The sequence below is a fragment of the Lemur catta genome, chromosome 2 (assembly GCF_020740605.2).
Source record: "Lemur catta isolate mLemCat1 chromosome 2, mLemCat1.pri, whole genome shotgun sequence".
Lineage (NCBI taxonomy): Eukaryota > Metazoa > Chordata > Mammalia > Primates > Lemuridae > Lemur > Lemur catta.
Window position 1 is genome coordinate 67,045,800 of NC_059129.1, and position 27,234 is coordinate 67,073,033.

General features: G+C 34.4%; 1 protein-coding gene across 1 annotated transcript in view; it reads right to left on the minus strand.

Annotated features, from left to right (window-relative positions):
- Positions 1 to 27,234, minus strand: part of EYS (eyes shut homolog) — a 1,451,515-nt gene that overhangs the window by 687,631 nt on the left and 736,650 nt on the right. Inside the window, 2 exon segments of the mRNA XM_045543805.1 lie at positions 1,730 to 3,505; positions 4,438 to 4,630. Of these exon segments, the coding sequence (XP_045399761.1) occupies positions 1,730 to 3,505; positions 4,438 to 4,630 (1,969 nt within the window).

Genomic DNA, 27,234 nt, shown 5'->3' on the forward strand with positions numbered 1-27,234 from the left:
GCAAGCTGGGAATCTTTCTTTTTCAGGTTCTGGTCCTGTTTTTCCTCTGTCATTTTAGCCCCAATGCTGGTAATGATGTTTTGCTACTACTAGTCTCTTCGGAACTATACTATCCCTCCTAGTTTTCCTTAAATTCTACCCATGTCTAAGTGAATAATCTCTCTATTAAATTCTTCCCAAATACCCAATTGAAGTGTGTTATCTATTCCTTTAAGTGACCCTGACCAACACAGTGGATAAAAATAGGGAGAATGCTAGCAAATGCCTTGTAAATGATTGACTATTATGTATAAAATGATTAGAAAGGCAAGAAAAAGTAGAAGGAGACTAAGAGATGTTGAAAATGTCAGAACCATCAAACAATGTTTGCAGGGGATGGGAAAAATGGAAAGTAACAAGGTTATATTCAAAAAAGGCAAAATTAGTGTTTAATTTCCTGATAATGAAGAATATGTACCCTTATTATTTGCAACGGTAACTATGGGGTGAATTATTTGAGGGAAGTTTTAACTCAGCTGCATTTACAAAGAACTTTAAAGATGACAAGCAATATATTAAGTATTGAATATGAATCATAACAGTTAAACCACAAACTATTATCTTGTAAAAAGTACAAGGAGAATACTATATTTAAATTTGTATTTAAATTTATTATGCTTTTTTTGAAACTTTGTAGAGAAAACCATATCATATTGAACATACTAAATATAATGACTTGGTCTTTCATATTAGCAAGTTGTTAGCCATAAATTTTAGTTGTCAACTTAAAAACTTTTAAAGGTTGAGGTAATATGTGCTTCCTGTGAAGCAGAAACACACAACCACACATATACACACAAAAACACCTATAAATTTATCATTGAAGAAAGATGAACTCCACTACCCCAATGTAACCCCACAAATTCCACAAGATAGGACTTCTTTATGCAAAAAATTCTCTCTTTCTGCTCAATAAAATTCTTTAAACTTTTTTTGCATCTTCACCAGTTTGATAGCAATTACAAGGAGAGAAAAGATTAGTGATTTTAAAAGTGCTTTAAAGAAAGAACTGTTATCTAAGAAAATTGTCTTCTCATTATTTCAATACTCTGAGTTGAAATTCACACATAAAAAATAAAAATAAAAATAAATAAAATAAAATAAAATAAATTCACAGATGATATTATCTTTTCCAAATATTGTACAGTGCTTTTGTTAAACCAAGAACATGAATTTAGTTTATATTCTCAATTATATATAATGAAAGCATCATAGCTTTAAATTTAAAAGTCATATAGGACAGGAAAACCCAATAAAGTTCCAGTGATTTTTTTCATCTTTCCCATTGAAAAAAAATACCATCACCAAAGATAATGTTCGAAAAGGTATGTTATATTGTGTTCAACCTGACAAAGAAGCTATTTCAAGAAATGAGAATAATAAAAGTTATTTCTAAACTTTGAAAGATCTGTTGTAATGTACGGAACTAGTTCAGTTTCTGATTGCTTGCCAGCAGTATAGCCGTCTCCAACCTACTCCTGTATTGATCTGGTGGCCTTTGTGGCAGTGCATAAAGAATAACCATCTGTGTCAGGTACACCAGCAGGTGCGAGATCTCCATTGAACTGACTCCTGCCCTGATTACAATGAGGCTGTTTAGAGCACCTGGTGACCACAACAGGCTCTTTCTTTTTTTGTAGAAAAGAAACCCATTTCTAAAAGTTTACTGAACAGAAACTGAGAAACTCACCAGAAATCATCAGCTGTTGAGGTCCTGGAATGGACTCCAGTGAAGACAAAGTAAGAGATCTAGTGATGGGAAGATTCTGGCTTGCAGTAGGAGATTCCAGAACCTGCATACTAGGCTCAAGTTCCCATTTGGACCATTCTGTAGAAACCCTGACCTCTTTCCTTAAATCAGATGTTAAGGTCAGATAATCCATATAATATGGCCAATCTGGTCTAATTACAGACATGGGGGCAGAGGTCTGTATTGGAAGTGACTGAGTTGCTGAAACTGCAAAAAATGCAACGTTGGAGGTTACTTCTGAAAAATCAGGCACTGAGTCTGTATATGGTGGCAAATTGTCTTTTAGGTCGTTTGGATGTATGGTTTCTGAATATATCTTTAAAGTAACATCCAGATGACTTTGTGCATTTAATTCAAAATCTAGAGAACTATCACTTGTATGAAGTTTGAACTGTTGATGAGATCCTTTACTTTCTTCCACATCTGATAAACTGTCTTGATTTAATGCCTCCGTGGAGCCCATAGTTACACTGTATTGTCCTATTTTCAATAGTTTTAAAATGTTTCCTGATACTGACAGATCATCAGTAGTCAGTTCTGAAGTCAAATCAGAATTCATCAAATCTGAAGAGACAGTTTGCAAAGGGACAATGGATAAACAAGTCTTATCCAAACATAAATTAACATCCAAATTACTTGATAGAGTAATGGATTCTTCTGAGGATGAAGATAAAATTATTCCTTTTGCGCTCTTTTTAGAAGGAAATAAAGATGGCACTTTTGTGAATGCCACTGATGGTGTTATTTCAGGAGCAGAAGAAAATGAATGCCCAGAAGTGATAGTTTGAGCTCCCATTAGTGCATACCAGCTGGCTAATATCTCTGAGTTCATCCAGAATGTCTCATAAAAGTGGGACTGTTTGCTATGCAAAACTTGATCTGAGAATTCATGAGAGAATTTTATTTCAGTCATAGAACATGTCGCACATGTTTGGCTCAATTCTCTTAAAGAATCAGCAGCCTGTGATTTGATGTTTGTGAGTCTCCGGTTGCTAGATGCTTCAGTAATAACCTGATATTCACTGGGAATGGAAGCTTGTGTGCTGAGTCGGTGCAGAGTTGATGAGTTTAAGATGGCTACCTGTTTGGATATAATTATCTTAGCAGGAAAAATGGGAGACATCGAGAAGCTCAGCAATCTCCAGCGCTCTCTTCTTGAAATTAAGGAAACAGCTGAATATTCTTCAATATCCTCTTGAGACCCCATAGAGACAATCGGAGGTGCACTTAAGGAAGCAGTTGTGAGCAGGAATCCACGGGAGAGTAATGAGTGTCTGTTTAACTCAATATCAGCCCCTGGAATGCCACTAATTACTGAATTCATTGTGGTAGCAGATAAGGCAACAGTCTGATAGTTCTCAAATAATAAAGATTGTGTAGGAAAAATAAAATCTGTCATTAAGGAAGAGACAGTAAAAGTCGTCCTCTCTCCCCTATCAGGGAAAAAGAATGCTCGTGTGGCTGCCAAAGTTTGGATAGGCATATGTGGTACAGATGTTTTGCCCCAGACAATTTGTGCTGGGTCATGAACACCAGAATTCAGAAACTGAGAAGAGGAAATATCTGTGGAAGAAAGAAGATTTTGTTTTGCTAAAATCTCTCTAGTGGAAATCAGTTCTTCAAGTAAGTAGCTTTCAAAGGACATGCTAATACTTAATGCTGCCAAACCCGTTGTTGGGAGAACATCATGCTTGAAAATGTCTGTCTGTTTTGGACCTTCAGAAAGGAAAAGACAAAAAAAAAAAAAAAAGTCAGAAAAATGAATTAAAAATGAACAACTTTGGCCCTGGGCTAAATCTTTAGCAAATTGCACTGCCACCCCACACCCATTATATGCAGATAAATATGGCTCTGTAAATCATATTTCTCATAAAAGTATATTAAGAGATTTAGTGACTTCACAAACTGGATAAATGCAAAGATTCCTATCATTCACACTCCACAGGAGGCCCAAAGTCAGAATAAACGACAGACATTACACAGAATTGACATATCCTCATCCAAATGACTCCTTTGAATTATAAAACATGAAAAATTATAACTCTTGTCATTTGATAGAACCAATGAATATTTGACCTATGGAGCTAGTAATGTTAAAAAAATTTTTGACTTTCTAAATAGGCAAAACGTTCTTCTTTATATTTCATAACATTATATCTCAATACAACTCCTTAAAAGAACAGAAATTATATAGATCAAAAACAACAGACAAGCTACCTTTCTGTTTTGAATATCCAATAGCCTTCAAAAATATTTTTTCTTAAATAAGTAATACATTGGTAAGGGTTTTACTCTAATTATCCAAGTGACATTAACTATATGAAAAGTAAATTTGGAATTTAACATAGAATATGCTATTTATAATATGACATCTTTTGATTTAGTTAGTTAAATAATAGGACATATCAAAACAGCCTCAGGTGTCAAAATACTTCAAAATATGAAAATGCATATTTTTTATTTGAGCATTTTCAAAATAAATTGATAGGAACATAAGTTTACATATAAACAATTCAGAGTGCATTAAATACAGACAATGAAAAAAGCAGTACAAGACAAATAAATATTGAATAACTCAGAAAATACATTTTCAGTATACAACTTTTTCAAACTCTAAACTTCTTCATATCTTCGTTCCTTCTACTTACCTTGATCAACTGGGTAAGTATCCAGTATGTTCCATATTCTTGTAGCCTTTAAAGATGGATAGCTACTGACTGAAGTCTCAGAAGGGGGTACTGTATACATTTGTGCAGAAATGGCATCTGTTCTTTGAGAGATGGGAGGTAAACAGGTAATTCTGCTTATTTCATCACTACAAAGAAGCCCAATGGAGCAGGTCTGCAAACGACAATCATGGTAATTAAATTAAGCTCACGGTTTCTTTGTTCCTGAGAGAGAATATTTTAAGTTTGTTTTGAGGTCCATTTGCATTTTCATAGTCACATTGGATGACTCAAATCATCACCTTATTTTATTTGAAAATGAAATCTCTATAATAAATTTTACCCATATTAAAAATTAATTCAATCCTTCTAATTTGGAATATGCTCAATGGGATGACCAAATTTATTCTTAATTCCTTTAATTTTAAATCAAAACACTACTTTACATTTGATTTGAGTATATTTTTTTCCAATTAGGAATTTGTACTATATGGAAATCAATATGGATATAAAACCTATGATACAAATTATATATTTTCTGCCTTATCAGTCATATTTAGTTGGAAGCTAATATAAAATACAGTATTTACAATAGAAAATTTGAAAATATTTTCTTGTGATGTTCAAATCATTCTAATTTGTATTGACTTACAGAAGCAATGTTTTGTATATATTTTAGTTTGACATGAATAGCCTATTTCTGCCACATCCTTATGAAATAATTTCCACAAGAAGAAATTGGTTTTAGCTCATAAAAAAGAGAATTATGATGCATGGATCAGGGGGATACTCTCTTCAATGTAGAGTTAAAAAGTAATTGTACTCTTTAAACCATTTTGATCTTTAAGGAAATACAATTTTAAAGTTGTTCTGAAATTCAAATACATGTCTATTTCTAATACTAATGACATATCTGATAGGTATCCCTGTTTTGCTGCTTTAGTATTTGTCCAAGACTGTATCTAATTTGCATAAACTTAAGGCTTGTTTTGGATTTTCTTTTTTTTTTTTTTTTATTTCATGGTTTTATATCCCATAGTCACTTTCAACTCACACCTGAAAGTTTTTATAAAGGTCAGAAGATTCCTGATGTTAGATAATTGATTCTCTCAACAAAGAAAAGCTCAGGGCCAGATGGTTTTACTGATGACTTTTACTATACTTTTAAAGAAAAACTAACACTAATTCTCCTCAAACTATTACAAAAAATCAAAGAGGATAAATTTTCTCCTAATCCATTCTATGAGGTCAATATTATCCTGATACTAAAACTAGATAAGGACACATCACAAAAGGGAAGCTACAGGCCAATATCCTTGATGAACATAGATGCAAAAATCCTCAACAAAACGCTAGCAAACTGAATCCAACAACACATCTGAAATATAATATACCACAATCAGGTGGTATTTATCCCAAGAATGCAAGTATGGTTCGATGATCAATACATGTGATACATCATATCAAAAGAATCAAGGACAAAAACCATATAATCATCTCAACAGATGCAGAAAAAATTACATAAAATTGAACATCATTTGCTATAAAAATTTTCAACAAATTAGGCAACACAATGGGGCTCAATATGACAAACTAATAGCTAACATCATATTGAATGGGCAAAAGCTGAAAGCCTTTCCTCTAAGAACTGAAACAAGACAAGGATGCCTGCTTTTACTACTCTTATTCAACATAGTACTGGAAGTCCTAGTCACAGAAATTAGTTAAGAGAAAGAAATAAATGATATTCAAATTGGCAAAGAATAAGTCAAATTGTCCTTCTTTACAGATGGCATGAGCTTATATACAGAAAAACCTAAAGTTATCACCAAAAAATTCTTAGAGATAAATGAATTCAGTGAAGTTGTATGATACAAAATCAACATAAAAAATCAGTAGCATTTCTATACACCAATAATGAATTAGTTGAAAAAGCAATCAAGAAAGTAATCACATTCACAATAGCTATAAAAAATAGCTAGAGATAAATTTAAGCAAGGAGGCGAAAGATGTCTACAATGAAAACTACACAACTCTGATGAAAGAAATTGAAGCAGACACAAAGAAATGAAAATACATCCCAAGCTCATGGATTATAAGAGTTAATATTGTTAAAATGACCATATTACCAAAAGCAATCTATAGATTCAATGCAATCCCTTTCAAAATTGCAATGACATTGTTCACTGTATCAGAACAAATATTCCTAAAATTTTTATGGAACTACAAAAGACCCTGAATACCCAAATAAATCCTGAGCAAAAAGAACAAAGCTGTGGGTATCACGTTACCTGACTTCAAAATATACTACAAAACTATAGTAATCATAACAGCATGTTATTGGTATAAAAACAGATACATAGACCCATGGAACAGAACAGAGAACCCAAAAATAAGTCCACATATTTACAGCCAACTGATTTTTGACAAAGTCCCCAAAAACAAACGTTGGGCAAGGACAGTCTTTTCAATAAATAGTACTTGGCAAACTGGATATCCATTTGGAAAAGAATAAAAATATATACAAAAATCAACTCAAAATGAATTAAAGACTTAAGCATAAGCCCCCAAACTGTAAAACGACTAGAAGAAAACCTGGAGGAAATGTTTGGGACATTGATCTAACCGAAAATTTTATGGCTAAGATTTTAAAAGCACAGACAACAAAAACAAAAATAGACAAATGGAACTGAATTAAACTAAAAATCTCTGCACAGCAAAGGAAACAGTAAACCAAGTGAACAGATAACCTGTAGAATAGGAGAAAAGGTTTAAAAACTAGTCATCTGACAGGGGACCAATATCCAGAATATATAAGAAAGTCAAATAACTTGACAGCATAAATACAAATAATCCAATTAAAAAGTAAGCAAAGAATCTGAATAGACATTTCTCAAAAGAAGACATACAAATGGCCAACAGCTATATGAAAAAATGTTCAACATCACTAATCGTCAGGGAAATGCAAATCAAAACCACAATGAGAAATCAACTCATCCCCATTAGAATGGCTATTATTAAAAATACAAAAACAAAACAAAACAAAACAAAACAAATTCCAGCAAGGATGTGGAGAAAGGGAACTCTCAGACATTATTGATGATAATGTAACTTAGTACTGTCATTATGAAAAACAGTATGGAGGTTTACAAAAAACTAAAAACAGAAGTACTGTACAATCTTGCAGTCCCACTACTGGGTATTTATCCAAAGGAAAGAAAATCAGCATATCAAAGAGAGACCTTCACTCTCATGTCTACTGCAGCTCTATTCATAATAGACAGGATTTGGAATCAATCTAAATGTCCAGCAAGAGATTAATGGATAAAGAAAATGTGGTATATATACATAAAGAAATACTATGTAGTCATAAAAAAGAATGAAATTATGTTATTTGAAATAATATTGATGAACCTGGAGGACATTATGTTAACCGAAATAAGCCAGGCACAGAAAGACAGATACCACGCGTTCTCACTCATATGTGGAAAATAAAAACTGTTAGGCTCATTGAAGTAGAGAGTAGAATTTTGATCATGAGGGGTTGAGAAAGATTGGGGAGGGGAGGATACAGAGAGGTTGATTATCAGATACAAAGTTACAGTTAGATGGGGGAATTTCTAGTGTTCTATGGAACTGTGGGGTGAATATGGTTAATAATAATTTAGTGTGAACTTTTAAAAAGCTAGAATAGAGGATTTTGAATGTTCACAACACAAAGAAATGATAAATGTTTGTGGTGATGGATATGCTAATTATTCTTATTTGACCATTACACACTGTAGACATGTATTAAAATATCACTCTGTATTCCATAAATGTGTACAATTATGTGTCCACTAAAAATAAAACAAAAAATGAATTATAAAGTTTTTGCACATAAAAAACAAACATTAAATGGAAAAAATATCCATAGCAAACAAAAACACAGGATCCATAAGCCTAATGAGTAAAGCATGCATGCAAATTCAGAAAAAGAGATAAAATAGTAAAAGGTGAAGCTAGAAGTGATAAAAGAAACAGCAAGAAAAAAATTGAATATGATTTCACACCTTAAGAACCCATCGATTTGTCCTTTTCTTCACTGTAACAGCAAGCTCAGGGAAGACTTCGCAGATTAATGAAAATGCACATGAAACTACAGTAAAGATCAGAATGCCAACATACTAGATTACAGTGAAAATGCAGGTGTTAACAGCTCATAAATACTTGCATGGTCCTGGTCAGCACTTTTCTCCCAAAATTATAGTCAAAGGCCATTATTAATTACCTTGAAAAATCACCACCACAGGGTTAAGGAATCCTCAAAGTCCCCATGATCAACAAGTTCTCTCTGTGTCAGCATAACTACACAAGAATCAAAGGTTTCTTTCATATGCATTAGATCGGAACATGTAGAATTAGGTGATTTGAATGCTTAATGACATCAGGTTAAGATATCACTATAGAAATGATCTAATTAATACGACTGGAATACTTGATGTCCATTGGTTAAAGCTAACTATCCCTATACCAGCTTACAATGGTACTGTCAACATTTGTCTCTATGATTCTGATATGCTTTCAGATAGTGTACACTACTATATCATTTGATATAGTAAGGCATTCATTCTTAGGTGATACTTAGGTTCAGCAGCCAGGAAACCAGACTTTTTCTTTCCTATGTTGCATGCCTAGGCTCACATCCATCAATCATATGCTGTTTTTAGAGTTTAACTCTCAAAGGTGAACTTATTTTGTCAATTTCAAGCTTGATAGAAAACATCTCTTTGTATTTCCCAAGTACTAGCAATAAGCAACTCATCATGTGATTTTTTTTTTTTTTACTAAATATTCCACCAAGTAGATTTTAACTGTTTGACCTTTGTCCTTCCTTCCTCCCTCCCTATTCCTCCCATATGAGAGAGAGAAAAAGAGAGAGAGAGAGAGAATATACTGATACATTCATTGGATATGTTTATACAAATGTTGTATATGTTAATACATTCTCAATACTTTTAATACATGCCAAGACAATTTATTCTGGAAAAATTTCTCTATTCTTCTTAGTTAAATCCCAAACTGTGTAACAAAGCTAACTCCATGTTAACTAAACATACTTCCTCTTCCTCTTGGACTACAATGGCTCAGTCACTCTTGTAGTTATATGTGACCCTGTGACTTAGCTCTGACTAAGGAAATGTGAATGGTTATTAAGTGCACCACTTTCAGATTGATCCATAATATGTGCTTTGTATGAACCTTGAGCCTCTTCCCCTGGAGACTTGTGAAGATGCATGTTAAAGATGATAGAGTCACAAAAAGGAGCAGCCTGGGTCCCTAAATCTCTATGTGAAAGAGAGTAGCTGAAGTCAGAGACATTCATTTGGACCAGATATGCATGAAGATAAATTTCTATTATATTAATCTTGTGGAACTTTGGAGATTATTGTTATCGTAGTTATCATTGACCATTAATATATAAAACTTTGCCTCACCTGCTCTTTTTGATGATATTCTTTGCCACCTACAAGGAAATTAAACCAAAACAAAACATCTTAAAATGGTTGGACATTTCTTTTTTGATAATTGCTTGATCACACATGAAGAATTTGGGAATTTCAAATATTTAGCTGTGCTATAACTCAGTAAACCTTTAATTTTACATATTTCTTTCCTAACTTCATGGTTACTCTAGTTAATTTATTTTACCAATATATCTCTCATTCCTTTATCTGCCAAACAAGTATTATTGCCAAACATGAATACATGAATAACATATTAAGTTACTCACTGATATTTATTGAAAATTTAATAGGTGACAAGATGATGGTAATCATTTCTATAAAGCATCATGACTTCTTTAAAGAAACTAATTTTCCTTTCTAAATCTGGATACCACCTGGAAGCTGATAATGGCAAGAGGAAAATATAGACTAATTTGGAGTAGAAAGGCGGATATAGTGAGTCAAGGTTACATTTAGGATACATTTGGAAGGCAAAGCCTATATATGTTGAAGAAATAGATGTATGGGGTGGGATTAAAATAATTTTTATGGGTGATTCATAAGTTTTTGTTCTTATCAATGGGATGAGTGGTGGTGTCATTAACTAATTTAAAGAAAACTGGCAAAGATCAGTTACTGATTTGGGGTAGATAATAATTTCTGTTTAAATACATTAAATTTCATGAGCTTATTGGCTACCAGATGTGGATGCAGAGTAGCGAGTTAGAAATATGAGTCTCTCCTGAGGCAGAATTATCCTTAAATCATTTTAATAAAGTAAGAAAGTATGGTCTAAAGGAAACCAGTATTATCCCATGGTTCTTCTCTCTAATTCTCTGGTCATAGAGCTAGAAAATGACAGAGCCAATATTCTTATCAAGGCTGTGAGGCTCCAGAACCCCACTCAAAACCAGTATACTATGGTTTTTGCCAAGTGAAACATCTTCAAAATTTGCTATGAACAGCTCTACTCTATACTTGATTACTTTAGGTAATAAAATTAAAATAATCTTCTACTTTAAGAGTCTATATAACAAACATCACTATCAAATAAGATCATCACAAACTATATTATAAGATCTGGGCAAAACAGTGTCTATTATCTGAATGACTTCACAATCCACTGGTTTATGATTTTTCATTCTGTTGATAGTACATTTGAAGATGTAATGTTATGCCTCATCCTTATTTTCTACTTGAAATGAGGAGTATATAATAAAGAAAAAAATTCTAGTAGTTGTAATCAATTTAATCTAATTCTATGTTCAATCTATTTTTATCAAAACTGGCAGGCCACATATTTTCTGTAAAGTTCATTTATTTATTTTTGAGACAAGAGTCTTCCTTGGTTGCCCAAGCTACAGTGCTGTGGCATCAGCCTGGCTCACTGCAACCTCAAACTCCTGGGCTCAAGCGATCCTCCTGCCTCAGCCTCACAAGTAGCTGGGACTACAGGCATGCAAACGCACCACCATGCCTGGCTAATGTTTTCTATTTTTAGTAAAGATGGGGTCTCGCTCTTGCTCAAGCTGGTCTCGAATTCCTGACCTCAAGCAGTTTCTCCCACCTCGGCCTCCAAGAGTCCTAGGATTATAGGCATGAGCCACCATGCCCAGACTGTAAAGTTTACTAAAATAATTGACAGCTTGAAATTTTCCAACACTCTCAAAATATACATCATCAACATATTTCATTGCTTATATACAGAACAGTCTACAGAATTTGTGGGGATTAGTGCAAAATCAAAACATGAGCCCCTTGTTGAAAAATGGTTAAATAGTTCAAATCAATGACAGCAGAACATTAGACCAAGTGTGTGTGGGGATAGAAGCTTCTTCTAAGGGCATGGTCCTGTGTAACTCACAGGTCACACACCCACGATATTGGCCTGTTTATATATACTACTTTTGTCAAAGACTATGTAACACTGGATCTGCCGGCTTGTAGCTTGATAGTCTTTGAAAATTTTCTCAGAGTGATATTTTTCATCTTACAGTGAATTTTTTTTTATAATTAGATAAAACAGTTCAGATATGCTAAATTCATGGCATGCTGTTTTTTGTAGAATTACAAAGGAAACTTCAGGAAAGGGGACCAAGATAAAGTCACTAAGGAAATCAGTTTCTAAGTATAGGCTTAGTTACTCCATCAATTTCAGATCTAGGCAGCAATAATTCTTCCCAGTTTCATAGACAGTGAAATTTTCAATTTATGCTAATTGCAATTATCATATTCCATTAAGAAAGATTCACTATACTGAAGTTCTCTTTAAATAATATGCTTTTTGGAAAATTTTACAAGACATCATTTCTAATTCTATATCAATTTTACTATATAAAATTCTCAGGTCACTAGTTACAAATCACTACCCAGTCACAAGACCAACCACCAATAGTATATGGCATCTAGTTAAAACACTTCTTCCATAACTTGTTGGTAAGAAAAAGCAGAGGAATTTACAAATTAAACTTTATTCCCATCCTGTCTTTGTTAGCAGAATTTTAAGAATTCTAAGATGGCTTCCAAGACTTCCTGCCCACCCCTCCACCCACACTGTCCAGGCCCTGCACAACACAACGTACTGGGAATATGACGGATTTAACTCCAATGAGGTTATGTTATATAACATGGTACTGTTGAATTTTAAAAAAGGAGATGATCTACGTGGGCCTGAGATAGTTACATGAGCCCTTTAAAAGCAGTTTTTTTGTTTTTGGTTTTTCCTTGCTGGTCACAAAGAGGAAACCAGTGATTTAAAGTGTAAGAAGGATTTAGGCCTCACTGCTGATTCAAAAATAAAGTGGGGCACATGGCAAGAAATTCAGGTGGCCTCTAGGAGTTGAGAGCAGCCTCCAGCTCACAGCCAGCAAGGTGACAAGAATTCAGACATATAGTCAACAACAAGGAATTGAATTCTGCAGACAACAGAAATGAACTTGAAAGGGGATTTTTCCCCAGATTCTGTAGACAAGGATGGAGCCCAGGTAACACTTGATCCCAGCCACATGATACCCTGATCAGAGAAGCCAGTCACACCATGCCTGGCTTCCGACCTGCAGAACTATGAGCTAATAAACGGGTTTTGTTTTAAGCTGCTAAGTTTGTAGTAATGTGTTATGCAGCAATAGAAACTTAATACACTGTCCCCCCAACCTCATACCAGGGCTGAGTCCTTTCTAGTCTCAGAGACAATGCTGATCAAGCAAAGCAAATGTATTAGGGATTTTATTACCAAGAGATAGTGGGGTTTTAAGTTTTTGTTAGAGCTGTCCTGGACCTTTTTACCCTCAGATCCATCCCTCACGGTTCTCCTGCTCTGCTTTGCATCATGTTGAAAGAGACCTAACCTCTCAGGCTGCAAGTTCTGCGTTTCCTTATCAGCTGGCTTCTACCAATGGGAAGTGCTGGTGTCACGGTGTAGGGCAGGAGGAAGGGTGAAAGCAAGGCATCCTTACTTCTCTCTCTGTGCACAGGTGATATGCCAGGTAGTGTCTGTGCTCTTCTACAGCGATTCCTGCATCTTTCAGGTGGCTTGTGTCCCTGGATGCTGCCTCTTCCCCTTGTCTTTCCAGCCTACCTAGAGTGGTTTTGTGCTGTCACTAGTCTCTGCTTCTCTTACTATCCCCTGGTTGGATTTTGGCTCTCTTCCTTCACCTCTGTAACCAATTCCCTATATTCTAAGTGCCACAAATGGTTTCTGTTTTTCTAGTTAAGATACTAACTGATTTAGTATTTCTGTTCTACAAAGGATTTGTGGCATATTTCTGTATATGATTATCTAACATGAGTGGGAGATAAAAGGCAAAGTAGGTGACAACCTAATAGTGTGGATAATGTTCTGAAAATTGATATTCATTCATAATAATAAAAACTATATTAATGATCATATATCAAATGTTTCAATACTTTCGTCCAAAATATGTAATATTGAGATACCTTTGTGCTATGTAATTGGACTAGGTATTTTCATTTCTAGTTTTTTCCCATATAAAATCAATATACAGGGTTCACAGTAATAATTATAATTTTTAATTGTACACCTGTTATTATGCCAACTTGATTTGTATGTCTTTGCCAACATCCTAACAGTGCCTCTACATAGAAGACTATGATTGTTACACTCTCCACTGCATGGCTGGTACTAATACATACGTGATTGACGGTCAGTAAACACTTGAAAAAAATAAGACAAATATGCCATTGAAAACATTTTTATATAAATACTTCCTTATATCTCTTTTCTCTTTTTAGACAAGATAAATATTTTGAAAGAAATATTCATTAAATTTTCCACACATGCCATTCTTTCCTCCAGCCATTCTAATCCAGCTTTCATGTCATCTTTTCACTAGAACTGTTCCAGTGAATTTCCAGAAATACTACTGTGCTATTAAACTGAAAGCACAGTTTTTGGTCTTCATCTTATTCAAATCCTCAACAATATTTAACATAGTTAATTAATACCTTCTAAAACATTTGGTTTCTCTCGTACCTCCATCTTTTTCCTCCTATATTTTCTCAGTCTCCTCTGTTGGCTCCTTCTCTTCTTTCTGGCTTTTAATTTGGAATTTATCAGGGCTTTTTCTTCAACTTCTTATCTTTTATTTCTACCTTCTTTCCAGAAGTATTGTCATTTATTCAAAGGGCCATAAAGATATCTGTATATTGATGAGTCCCAAAATTATATCTCCACTTCACACCTCTCTGTAGTATATTCTTACATAACCATTTATTTAGCATCATTACTTAAATATCTCATGGGAACTTTAAACATAAAATGCACTATATTGAAGTAATGCTTCAGCCTCTTCATTCTTACATGTTCCCTTAACCATCTGTCCAGTTTCAGGAAATGTATTCCCATTACTTTATTGCTTAAGTCCTCCTTGATTTCTTATTCTCTTCTATCTCACACATCTACTCTATACCGTGTCTTGCTAATTCCTCTTCCATAATATATTTCAAATTTAGCCTTTTCTCTGAATTTGCTTTGCCACAATCCTAGACCAAGCTATCACTATCTTTCGCATGATAATTATAATAGCCTAGCTGGTTCTTCACCTCTACTTTTAACCTCTTTCCAGATCTTTCTTTACAGAAGAACAGGCATATTTTAAACATCTGAAAAAGATCATACCATTCCCCTATTGAAAAATATATTAATATATTTCTTTTGCTTTAGAAGAAAATTCAAACTACTTGCTATTCTTTAGGATTCCCTATATAACCTGACTGCTCACTTCAGCAGCCATTTCTGCACTGTTGCTCCCACCATGCTTACCGTGCTCAGCTCACATCATCCATTCTTTACTATCCCTTACAGGACAAGATCTTTTCCTTCTCATGACACTCACGTATATTGATACCTCTGACATCATATCCATTATTTCTTCTCATCCCCCAGGTCTTAAATATCCCATCTTTAGAGAGAACTTCTTTTCTGTCTCCAGTATTTTTCTCTCATAGTAACTTTTTCTTTTCCTTCTGGATACTAAGTACAGTTTGAATTATATTTTTATTTGTCTAATACCTGATCTATATATCTTTCCCAGTACACTGTAAACATCACTAGACAAAAGGTTACGTCCTTTCCATTCTGCACCATATTCAGCACACTATTGATATGGTGCTAGCCAATTAATGTTTTTTGAATGAATATAAAAATTACCTACCATTTGATCCAGCAATCCTACTACTAGGTATCTATGCAAAGGAATAAGTCATTTTATCAAAAAGACCCTGCACTCAAATGTTCATTGCAGCACAATTCACAATCACAAAGAAGTGGAATCAACTTAAATGCCCATACATTTATGAGTGGATTAACAAAATGTGGTATATGTATGCTATGTAGTACTACCCAGACATGGATTAATGTCTTTTGCAGCAATTTGGATGGGACTGGAGACCATTATTCTAAGCGAAGTATCTCAAGAATAGAAAAACAAACATCACATGTACTCTCTAATAGTTGGAACTAACCAATGGGCACACATGGGGACAGAGGAAAGTTACAGTCATTGGAAATCAAGAAGAGGGGATGGGGGAACGTGGGAGATGGAGGATGATAATAATGTTTCCTGCCTGAGAACATGACAGTGTATGGCCAAAACTCTTCAAAATCTTTTTAAGTATGATTGTCAATTGTTAATTCAAATCAGTTATTTTTCTCTTTCTCAAGGTTAAAGATGAGAATGAAATCATAGGCCATGAATAAAAGCTATGGGTCTATAACTCCATAAATTTGCATAAAGTCTGAAGAATATTGAGGAATTTGTGGCATTTTCCACAAAGTAGAACCATAGTATCCCCATTTAAGTTTTATGGGGTGAGGCCAATATAAATGTGAGATAATCACTTCTTTCCTGGTGTCTGACAATTGGTAGTGAGGCCTTTACTTTCTTAAAGGACAAGTTTCTTTTCCCTCATTGAATTTGGCTACCAGATCTTCGGGGGATTTGCTTCAGTGAAGATGGTTCTGAAAGTACAAGTTCATTGCTTTGCTACGTAATTTTAATCTGCATGGAGATCTTAGGGGACTAATGAATGCAGGAATAAAAATGTTAAGGAATGTACTGAATCAGACTTTTTCTCTTCCAGACTATCCAAAGGAAGATGCAATAAGAAATACGATGGAAAGTATAGCTCAGGGGAGAAGTCAAAGTTAATACTAGAAATAGATTCTCAGGCAACAAACATTATTGCAGAAAGTTGATGAAGCAAGAGGTCAAGAGACATTGTTTTAGAGGCAAAGCCTCAAAAGCACACTTACTAAGTATAGAATATGTGTCAAGGTTATCTTTCAAAAGAAAATTATCGCATAAGTCAATCAGCTTAAAAAAATTATCAGTTCCTTATACTTTTTCTTAGGAAAAAGTAAAAACAATTTAGCCTAGAACACAATGTCACTGGCTATTTCTCAAGTTATTTTTTGTCATATTTTCACATATGCTCTGCTAATTCCTGCTTCACATATGGTGTTTCCCTTCCTGAAATCTCACTACTGCCATATGAGCAGTACCTAGGTACTCAACTTTTTTGATTTAGCTCAACATATTCTTGGAAGTCTTCTATGATTTATAAATTTTTAGTACATTATCATTGTGCTTTCATGGAATATTGTGCAAATATTAATTATAGTATAGCCATTATCTATCATACTGTGATTGTTGGTTGACATATTTTACACTCTTGCAAGTCTATAGCTTTTTAACAGCAAAAATAATCCTTAAGCATCTAAATCAGTGTGTGAGAAATGTTGAAATACATCTTGAGAGAGAGAAGATCTTCATATACCAGTTTCCAGTAAAATTCACAGGTAGCTTATAAAACAAGCCTGTGGAGCACAATGGGTTCATAAATTGAGAAACAAATTTAAATTACTAAATGAAAGATACAATCTAATAAACTAAACATCTGAAAATGAGTTATAGCCTGTATAAATTATTCAAAACCAGGCACATAAATCATAAATTTTAAGACATTTCTAATGCAGATATTTAAACTTTTTTTCTTGTTTTTAATACTGGTAAATGCACCTGTACACACAAAAGAACAAATTACTTTTCAAAAATCTTTTGAACTTATAGATGATGGGTTAGATTAAAACTCCCTTTGTAATAAATTTACTTTAAATACTTTTCTACTCTTTTCCAAAAAAAAAAAAAAAGAAAATTAAAAGTTCATATCAAAATAAATTTAGAAATAAAAACAATCCATATAGCAGTAAACATTATATTTTGATAGAAGACATATCAAAAAGGTTACTTACAAATTTTAAGTAGATGGGATTTTATTATATCAACTTTCCACAACAATGAAGTTCAATTAGATGTCAACTATTTTTGGTATCCATGATCCTACTCAAAGAGATGCCAGTGACCTTCTTATGGTCTAACTACATTAACTACAACTAACTAACATCCCAGAAGCCAAATATTATGAGCTCTCTACTAATTCAGGAAGAATATATGAAATCAGCAGATCCTGTAGATTAAGTTAGTGGCACATCAATGTGAACATCCAGTATTCCCCAATTGTCTTTTGAGAGCTGGCAAGTAGAAAGTTAAAACTTTTTCCTACCACCAAATACCTATCCCATTTAGGGAAGCTTTCCTCAGTCACAGAATGTTCAACTAATTGCTCATGAGAAGCATTTATTTCATGAATTATTTTTCAATTGCTGCAGTGGAAATAATGCCTTCATTCTCTAAATCTCTATAATCCTCATTTGCTTACATCTTATGCCACTTACCTATTTCTACTCTGTGTTATAATTGTTTTTATTCATATTGCATCTCTTTATAAATTTAAACTCCTTAAAATCAAAAACCACATCTCAAATAATTTTGTCAATCCAAGTGCAATAACATACACACATTAAATGCTAAAAATGTGTTATAAAAGGTGTTTTTTTAACAACATACCCTCAGATCCTTCCATTCACACCCCTTGAAAATAATTTGCAATCTGCTCTACCTGTTCTCACTAGGGCACTGTCTACACACATCCACTCATCCTTGCTACACTTGTCATTTAGGCTTGCTCTCCTATCAGAACTATTCCTTGAGCCAATTTAAACAAATCGAGTTGGCTCCATATCTTTATTTTAACATCTGTAGCATATTGTGTTTACACCTCTATCAACACACATTAGTTAATATATCCTATCATTTGTTTATCCTTATTTAGCATGGGCTGCTATTATATACCAACCAAAACAGCCATAGTTGTGTGCATGACATACACCAATAAATACATTGATCATTTTACACTTGTCTTTTTAGGTAGTATATCATTAAAAACATAAAGTTGGTATCCTCATTTTAAAACATTAAGCAGGTGTCTTCTGAACACTATCAAGCTGATCTCATGTTCTATATTACTGTGACAATATTTTTTATCTTTCTGCTTTCAGATGGAAGTATATTAGGCTTACAATTAGAATTTCTTTGAAGCTGATCTTCAAGCTCTGGGAATAGGCATACAACTCTCCCCTCACTTGGAAAATGCAAGTGAAAATGACATGAAAACAGTTACACAAAGTAAGACAGAAACAAATCAAACACAATGGTACAAGGAAAACATCTGACACCCAAAATAAATAAAAAACAGCAAGCAAAATATGCTGTGCTGCTCATCAGTACCCCTGAGCTGCATGGAGAGCAGCAACCAACAGTTCTTATTCCTTCCTGCACATTGACTCTTTTCTTAGTTTCATTTATTTTTAATTAAGGGGGAAAAAAGCTTAAAGCAGGTGCATTGAGTATGAATAAAAAAAGACTCCTAGGCCACAAGGGAAGCACTAACATCCTGCTGTTTCTCAGTGGCAATGCCAGAAAAAGCAGAGAAGTAGAGAGATTGGTTTTTATCATCAAAGATATGCAGTAGATGTGGGTTATCATATTTCCTCCTGCTGCCTGGCCAGAATTTAATTATTTATAGAATAAACTGGCAGGTGTAAAATACACAGTTCCATTTGTTATAATGTAAGAACCATGTGAAATAAGAAATTTTGGTATACAAATATAAAAGAATTTTGTAGGAACTATGTCTTAGTCTGTTCAGGCTGCTGTAACAAAAACGTCATAAACTGGGTAGCTTATAAATGACAGAGTTTATTTCTCACAGCTCTGGAGGCTGGGAGGTACAAGATAAAAGAGCCAGCAGATTTAGTGTCTGGTAAATGTCCATTTTTTCATAAATGTTGCCTTCTAGCTGTATCCTCATATCCTGTAAGGGACTGCCTAGCTATCTGGGATCTTTCTTATGACAGCATTTGTCCCAATTATGAGTATTCCTCTCCCATGACATAATCACCTCTCAAAAAGCCCTACCTCCTAATACCATAGCCTTGGAGGTTAGGATTTTAACATATGATTGTGGGAATAGGGAACACAACCATTCAGACCATAGCAGACTATATGAATTGAATCTTTATTAATGTAGTTTGTATTTACCAAAAGAAATTTGAATGTACCTCTACTGAAAAGATCTAGAACTGTATTTGGTTGCAGAGTTCAACCTCGCTGACATAGTACTTATGGATATAGGCTGTGGATTCCTGGACAAACTCGATTCTAATATTTACCACCTATGAATAAGTGTCCCAACCTCTCTGAGTCTGTTTCTTCATCTGCACAATAGGGATAAATAATAATGATGCTATTGTCATATATTTGTTATAAATATTCAGAAAGATAAAGTATCCAAAATACTTAGCCTGGCAAATAGTTAATGCTTCATAAATAATGAGTAGTTTTAATGGTACCTTATGGCCCAATATTTTACATCATTCTCAATATTATTGTAGAGAAGAATGCATTATACCTAGAACACTGTATGGCATTGCATCCAAAGGACTGTTTTGCAAAATTCTTATGCTTAGTTGAGATTAACACCAAAATAATTATGATCCATTTTTTGTTCATTTAATAATGATTCAAATTCATTTAGAATCTACTATGTGTTATCTATCTGGATAATAGAGGTAAGCAATACGTGCACAGTTTCCGTTCTCATGGAACTTACTGAGAAGGAGAAAAGCAGAGTGGAGTGGAGAGGAAAGGTGCTGGCTGGTCAAAGAGTAAACATATAGCCACACAAATAAGTGTGAATTAATTATAGTGTTAAGAAATTGCTATAAAGACAAATTATAATATGATGCCTAATTCCTTATGGGAATGCAAAATGGTACAAACACATCGGAAGACAGTTTGGAAATTTATTGTATAAGTAAACATACTATCACCATCTCATCTAGCAATTCTGTTCTCTCTGGTATACACCCAAATGAACTGAAAACTTATGTTCACAGAAAACATATGTTTTTAGCAGCTTTATTTATAATTGTCCAAACTTGGAAATAATCAAGATAAAAACTTCAGCAGGTAAATGATTAAACTGCAGTCTACCTAGACAATGAAGTATTATTCAGCCCTAAAAAGAAATGAACTCTCAAGCCATGAAAAACATATGTTGCAAACATGTTTTTAGCAGCTTTATTTCTAATTGTTCAAACTTGGAAATAATCAGGATAAAAACTTCAGCAGGTAAATGAATAAACTGCAGCCCACCTAAACAATGAAGTATTATTCAGCCCTAGAAAGAAATGAACTGTCAAGCCATGAAAAAATATGAAACAGCTTTAAATCCATATCACTAAGTGAAAGAAGCCAATCTGAAAAGTCCACCTACTGTGTGATTCCAACTATACGACATCCTGAAAAAGGCAAAACTATGGAGACAGTAAAAAGATCAGTGGTTGCCAATGGGTTGAGGGAACAGAGGAAGTAACAGGTGGATCACAGAGGATTATTAAGGCACTGCAATTATTTTGTATGATCCTGAGGGAAATCAAAATGTTATACCCCAAAATATATTTTCTTGATGTATTTTGAGGTGGCTATTAGGGATTCAGCATACAGAGGTATCCCTGCAAAGCTATCTTTTGTGTGGAAAATTTGGATCTGTAGAGAATGTGCATTGATACAGCCAGGCCTTCCCTGGCTGGATCTAGGAAAGATGAACTGAGAGCCTGAAACCTTTAAAAGTCTGAAAGAAACATTTACCATCTATTCTCTCTTAGGGCTGCTATGTGCAAAGTTTTCTATATATATAACAAGACCATCTTTGCTAGCCAGGCCTCCTTCTCTTTCCCTCTCGTAATCTGTCTTGCCACTATAACCTAATTTACCACCATAATTTGGTTTTGGCCATCCTCTGAGCCTGCGTTCTTTCTGTAACCTCAAAATGGTAATATAAGCTTCAGCACCCAGTTGGGGGGTTGGATAATCATTCTGTGATTCTTCCCGTGTACATGTTAATAAATTTTGTATGCCTTTTCTATGATTAATCTGCCTTTTGAGAATTGATTTGTAAGCAGGTGATTTGTCAGAGGGTGAAAGAGAAGTTTTTTCCTTATTCCCTACAACATTATGATGGTGGTTACATATCACTATGCATTTGTCCAAATCCACAGAATATACAAGACCAAGAGTAAACTCTAATGTAAACTATGGACTTTAGATGATAATGTGTCATTTAGGTTCACTGATTGTGATGGGGCTCAGAAAACAGTACCCTGAAATGAAGGCCTCAGAAGCAAGAGTTCTTTGACCTTCCCTTGTCCTCCTGCCTCTCAGTCCTATGCTTCCCTTAGGCTAGCCATAGAAACTAAAATCCCTCTTCCCTAAAGTGGGTCATAAAAGCCAGAACTTCTGTTCCCCAAAGCCAGCCATAAAAGCTAAAATTATTCTATGTAAAAACAGGCCACAAAATTATTTGACATACCTTGTTTGACAGTAGGTCATAAAACTCCTTTCTAGAAAGGGCCCTGCCCCATACCCAGAAGGAAGGAATGCATGCTCAGAGAGGCCAAGAAAAATCCACAGGCCTTGCGGGGTTTCCCTACTTAGGCTGTTAGCATTAGATGAGACCTTTTTGTCCAATTATATTTCTATACAGTTTTCCATACTTTGTTGAACCTAAGCATGAAAATGGGCAATTTCTTTGAGTCTTTATTTTGAAAACTCCTGGTAAATAAATCTGCTTCATGTCAGTGATTTTACAGTAAACTTTTATGGGGACAGGGACCCTTGTTTCCTACAGTTTGGTAAACCAGAGGCCAGGGGCCTTTGATCCTTACAATTGTAGTAAATGAACCACTCTGGTGCAGGGTATTGATAGTGAGGGAGGTTGTGCATGTGTGGGGGAAGGGATATATGAGAACTCTGCATTTTCTGCTCATTTTTGCTGTGTACCTAATGTTGCTCTAGAAAATACAGTCTATTAAAAAAAAAAAAAGATACCTAAGCATATGTTATGGGAAGGTTGATCGGCTTCCTTGAAAAAGGTATATATGCCAAAACCAGAAAGATGACTAGAAGAATTGGGAGGGTGGGCAGGAAAGCATTAGGGATTATTCCAGGTAAAAGTCAAGCATGTGCAAAGACACAGGAATGGAACTTCGAAGCATACATTTGAGCAGCTGAAGGGTAAACAGAAGGCTGGTGCATAAAAGCTAGAAGGAAACCAGCAGGAGGCAAAGCTGGAGAAGCAATCAGGAAGGGGTCAAATTATGCAAAGCTTTGTCGACCAAGGCAAGATGTGGGACTTTGGAATCAATTTTGGAATCCAACCTCTGCTTTTATTTGGGAGAGTAGTTTAATAATATCTTCTACTCATACCCCTACAGTATTATGTATAGTTAGCTATCTGAAAAATAAATAGATGAGACGTTTGTGGAAGAAAGAACATTGATCTGTAAGTGTGGGCATTTAAAATTCTTTCCAATGGACCAAAAATATTATCTTAGTTATGGCTGAGCTTTCAACCCATCCCCCACCCCATGCTACAGATAAGGAAACCGAGGCTCAGAGAACTTTCCATCTAATTGATGTCTAAAATGTTAAGCCTTGTTGGGACTCAGAAAACAATACCTCAAAATGAAGGCTCAGAAGAAAAAGTATTTCTCTGACTTCTTCCTGCTCTTCTGTCTCTCACTCCCACTCTTCCCTGAGGCTAACCATAGAAACTGGAATTCCTCTTCCCCAAGGCAGCTCATAGAAACCAGAATACCTATTTTCCAAAGCTAGCCATAAGATCTAAAAATATTACTCTGACTTTCCCTCTGCCTCTGTGTAAAAACTGATCATAAAGAAATTATCTGATCTACCTTGTTTGACTGTATGTAGGATATAAGATCCCCATTCCAAAGGGGGCCTTGGCCCATACCCAGAAAGGAAGGAATGCAAGCTCAGGCTGAGAAGAATCTAGACAGACAGACCTGGCTGCGATTCCCTACTCAATCTGTTAGCATTAGTTCATACTCCTGTTGTCCAATCATACTTTTACATGGCTGTCCATACTTTGTTGAACCTAAGCATAAAAATGGACAATTACCCCTGAATCTTTGGGTTTTCATTCTGAAGGTTTCCATGTGTACACATTAAATAATTCTATATACTTTTTCTCTAATTAATCTACCTTTTGTGAGTTGATTTTTCAGTGAACCTTCAGAGAGCAGAGGGGAACTTGTCCCTTGGCCCCTACAACCTATTCTCCTTTGAGTCAATATACAACACCAAGTATATTCTAAGTTTCTACCAAATACATTTTCCCACCAGACATGTTTCACAAAGATGAAATGTGGAAAATTGCTACCTTTAATATCTAAATAGGTCTATATGGTAGTCATAATTCTATTATACTCCATTTAATAATCAAAACTACTGGCTGGCATCTCCCTTCTCTTTCTTTGGGATGCCACACCATCTCTCTCTCTCTCTACCCCCCTTTCTCTCTCTCCTTTAAAAAGTTTAAAAAAACAATCAAAACTACTGTTCTGAGATATATAGATTATCTTGCACATTATATCTGTGCCATGCCTGTTATATAAAATGTAAGGAAGGCAATTTGTTATTTTCAATCTTCTACTTCTGAAAATATTAAACTACATTTTTCCCACCATCAACTATATTTATTTAATACAGAAAACTTATTTGCATTGTTAAAATATATGTTTTCATTCCAGTTTGGACCTTTTCCTCCTCCTCCAAAACCCTTACATCCTTTAGTTTACAAAATGTTGTCACTGTGTTACTTAGAAATGCTTAGAACACAATCTCTCTTGTTTGGGGTAAAACTGGTCCTGAGAAGCAGATTGAGCCTTTTTTCTAATGACTACCACATACAAATATGGTAAGCATATATAAATATGCTAAAGCATTCTTATTAGCAGTACTGAGCAAACCCTCAGGGTGGGCTTCCACCATGAGGTGCAGATTAGGTTTTAGCACTTTTAGGGAGACCTTTCTAATCTTTAGGAGGACCCCATTATCTATTGCCCCTTGAGAAAACTCTCCTAATGATGACTTATTCAGGGTTTGCCAATTGCCTTATTATTTTTTTAATATTAGTATCAAAACAGTGTCCCAGTTAATGTTTTCATTTCCTTCATCACACAGTTTCCTGCATTTTGATCCCATTGCTGACTTCCTTATTATCCCATACATTATTTGTCCCCTCCACATAGCTGAATGGTCTCTTTGGTGAGATACTGAAACCAATTAAGTTTTATATTATTTTCAGGGTCTGAAAACAATCTTGTTCAATATATACTAAAGCAAGGTATCAAATTTCACCTGAAAAGGAGCACTATTGCTGTTTTTTTATGCATTCAAGAGGATGTGAGCCTGTCCTCTATTTCTTAATCTGAATGTAAGAAAAATGTGTGTTCCTGTATTTCTTTATAAGTTTTCTAGATACTTTGCTTTAGTGAGTATACAAAGCATGTATTTTGACTGATCTAAAATATCAGGAACTTGAAATCAAATATGAATAAATGTCAAAAGCACAAAATCCTTCCTACTTTTAAGAGAATTATGAGTTTGTTGAAGAATTGCACTTTTGCTTCTTTATTTTCTATAAAGTGAAAATAAACTTTAACTGTTAATAGGATGAATCATAGCACCTTGAACACAGTAAATACATAACAAATATTTATTAATAATGATGACTTTGCATCATAAGAAAATAAACACCAGAACTATAGACAAATATCAAGTCAAATGGTCTATCTTATTATTCTGTGTCTTGCATCTTAGGTCTATTTGGAAGATGACATTTAAAATTCAGAAACTGCAAATAGACTGTACTGCTATAGAACGCAGAACATTGTTTTCTCATTCAGGTAATAGTTTCTCCTTTTTTAAAATTTTGTTTAATACAAATGCAGCTTCCACACTATATGATAATCAGTGTTTTAATTTAAAGACTGCAGTTAATACTTTTATTGATCTCCATCATTTGGAAAATGCAAAAAGCTGATCTTTTGACAGTCATTGGTTAATGTATGGATTAATCTTGTTTGGTAGCATTTCATTTACTGAGGAAGAAATGAGCAGTTCTGGTCAAATTAAAAAGAGGATGATCATTTGTCTTGAATTATTTAGCAAGTCTAGGACATTAAAAAAAATTGTGTTCTGTCACTTAAATTCTTTTACCAAGCATTTGAATTTCAGAAAACCATAAGGACTTTAATCTTGTTTGGATTCGCTTTTGCAATTGGATCTGATAAAAAGAATAATCTGCAGTAATTATCAGCTTGTCAGAGATAGTCAGAGCTCTAAACATTGAGAAAAATCTGAGAGTTCAGGTCTTTAATGTTATCTACCAAAAATTAATTCTCAGAAATAAAGAAAAAATAGCTTTCCAGTCCCCTATCCAGCAGGGGCTGTTTACTTTCTAAGTTACTCTTCATTGTAAAACAAAAAATAATTGTAGTAACATTAATCCTCTCTAATTCCATAAACATGTACCCGAATTAACATTTTTATATGATGATCTAATTAGTGAGAGCTTTTAAAATGGCTTAAATAAAAGGAATATAAAAAGACAGTGGCATTTTTTTTTTGAAGATCTATGTGAAGAAGGATGTTGAAGCGACATAAATGGACTTAATGTGAAGAGAATTGCTACAAATTGTTTAGGCAAAAGACTTAATGTTTTGAATTACATTTTGTTGTTTCATGTGAAATCACAAATTCAATATTTGCATATTCCCAGTAATTTGAAATATTTTAATGTTTTTACACAGATTGCATGTGCTACTGTATCAGCTGGTATACTTAGAGTACATGTGTAAGACAATTTATATATATCTTGATTTTTACATGTTAACAGAGACTCTTGTCAGTCAGCCAAATTAATGACCTTTAAACAAGTCCATGAGGGCTTCTAGCAACCCTGGAAAATATTCAAAGAGAGAAACCTAAGAAGCCTAATTATAATAAAAAACATGTTTTTTAAAAGACACATTGAATTATAAAAATGAAAGAAAATTCATTTATTTTTCTTATTATTAATAAATATATTCATAGGTTCTTTCATTCTTTAAACAACCACAAGACTTCTGGGTTTTAATCTGGCAAGTAAGAAATTGGGAAGTCATCATCCCACCTTCATAACAAGAAAAAAAAAGAACCAAAAATCAATTCTTCTTTGGTCTTTCAGAGAATTGGGGTCATAGTGTTAGGTAGACAGTGAGGATCTCCAGCCCCTCCTGGGGACAAAGGCGAGTGCCCCGAGCAACTGCCACACCTGGGGGAGAAGGAAATGTCCTACCAATCTGCCACTCAAAAGGTAGTGTGACAACTGCAAAAGAATGCAGAGGTACAATAAGGTCTGGAAGGTGATCTAGAACAACCTAAGACTAATTATCATGTCATTAGCTTAAATCTACATTGCGGTTCACCCCCCAAATGGACTTTCAGACAGGCTCATGGGAGATCTG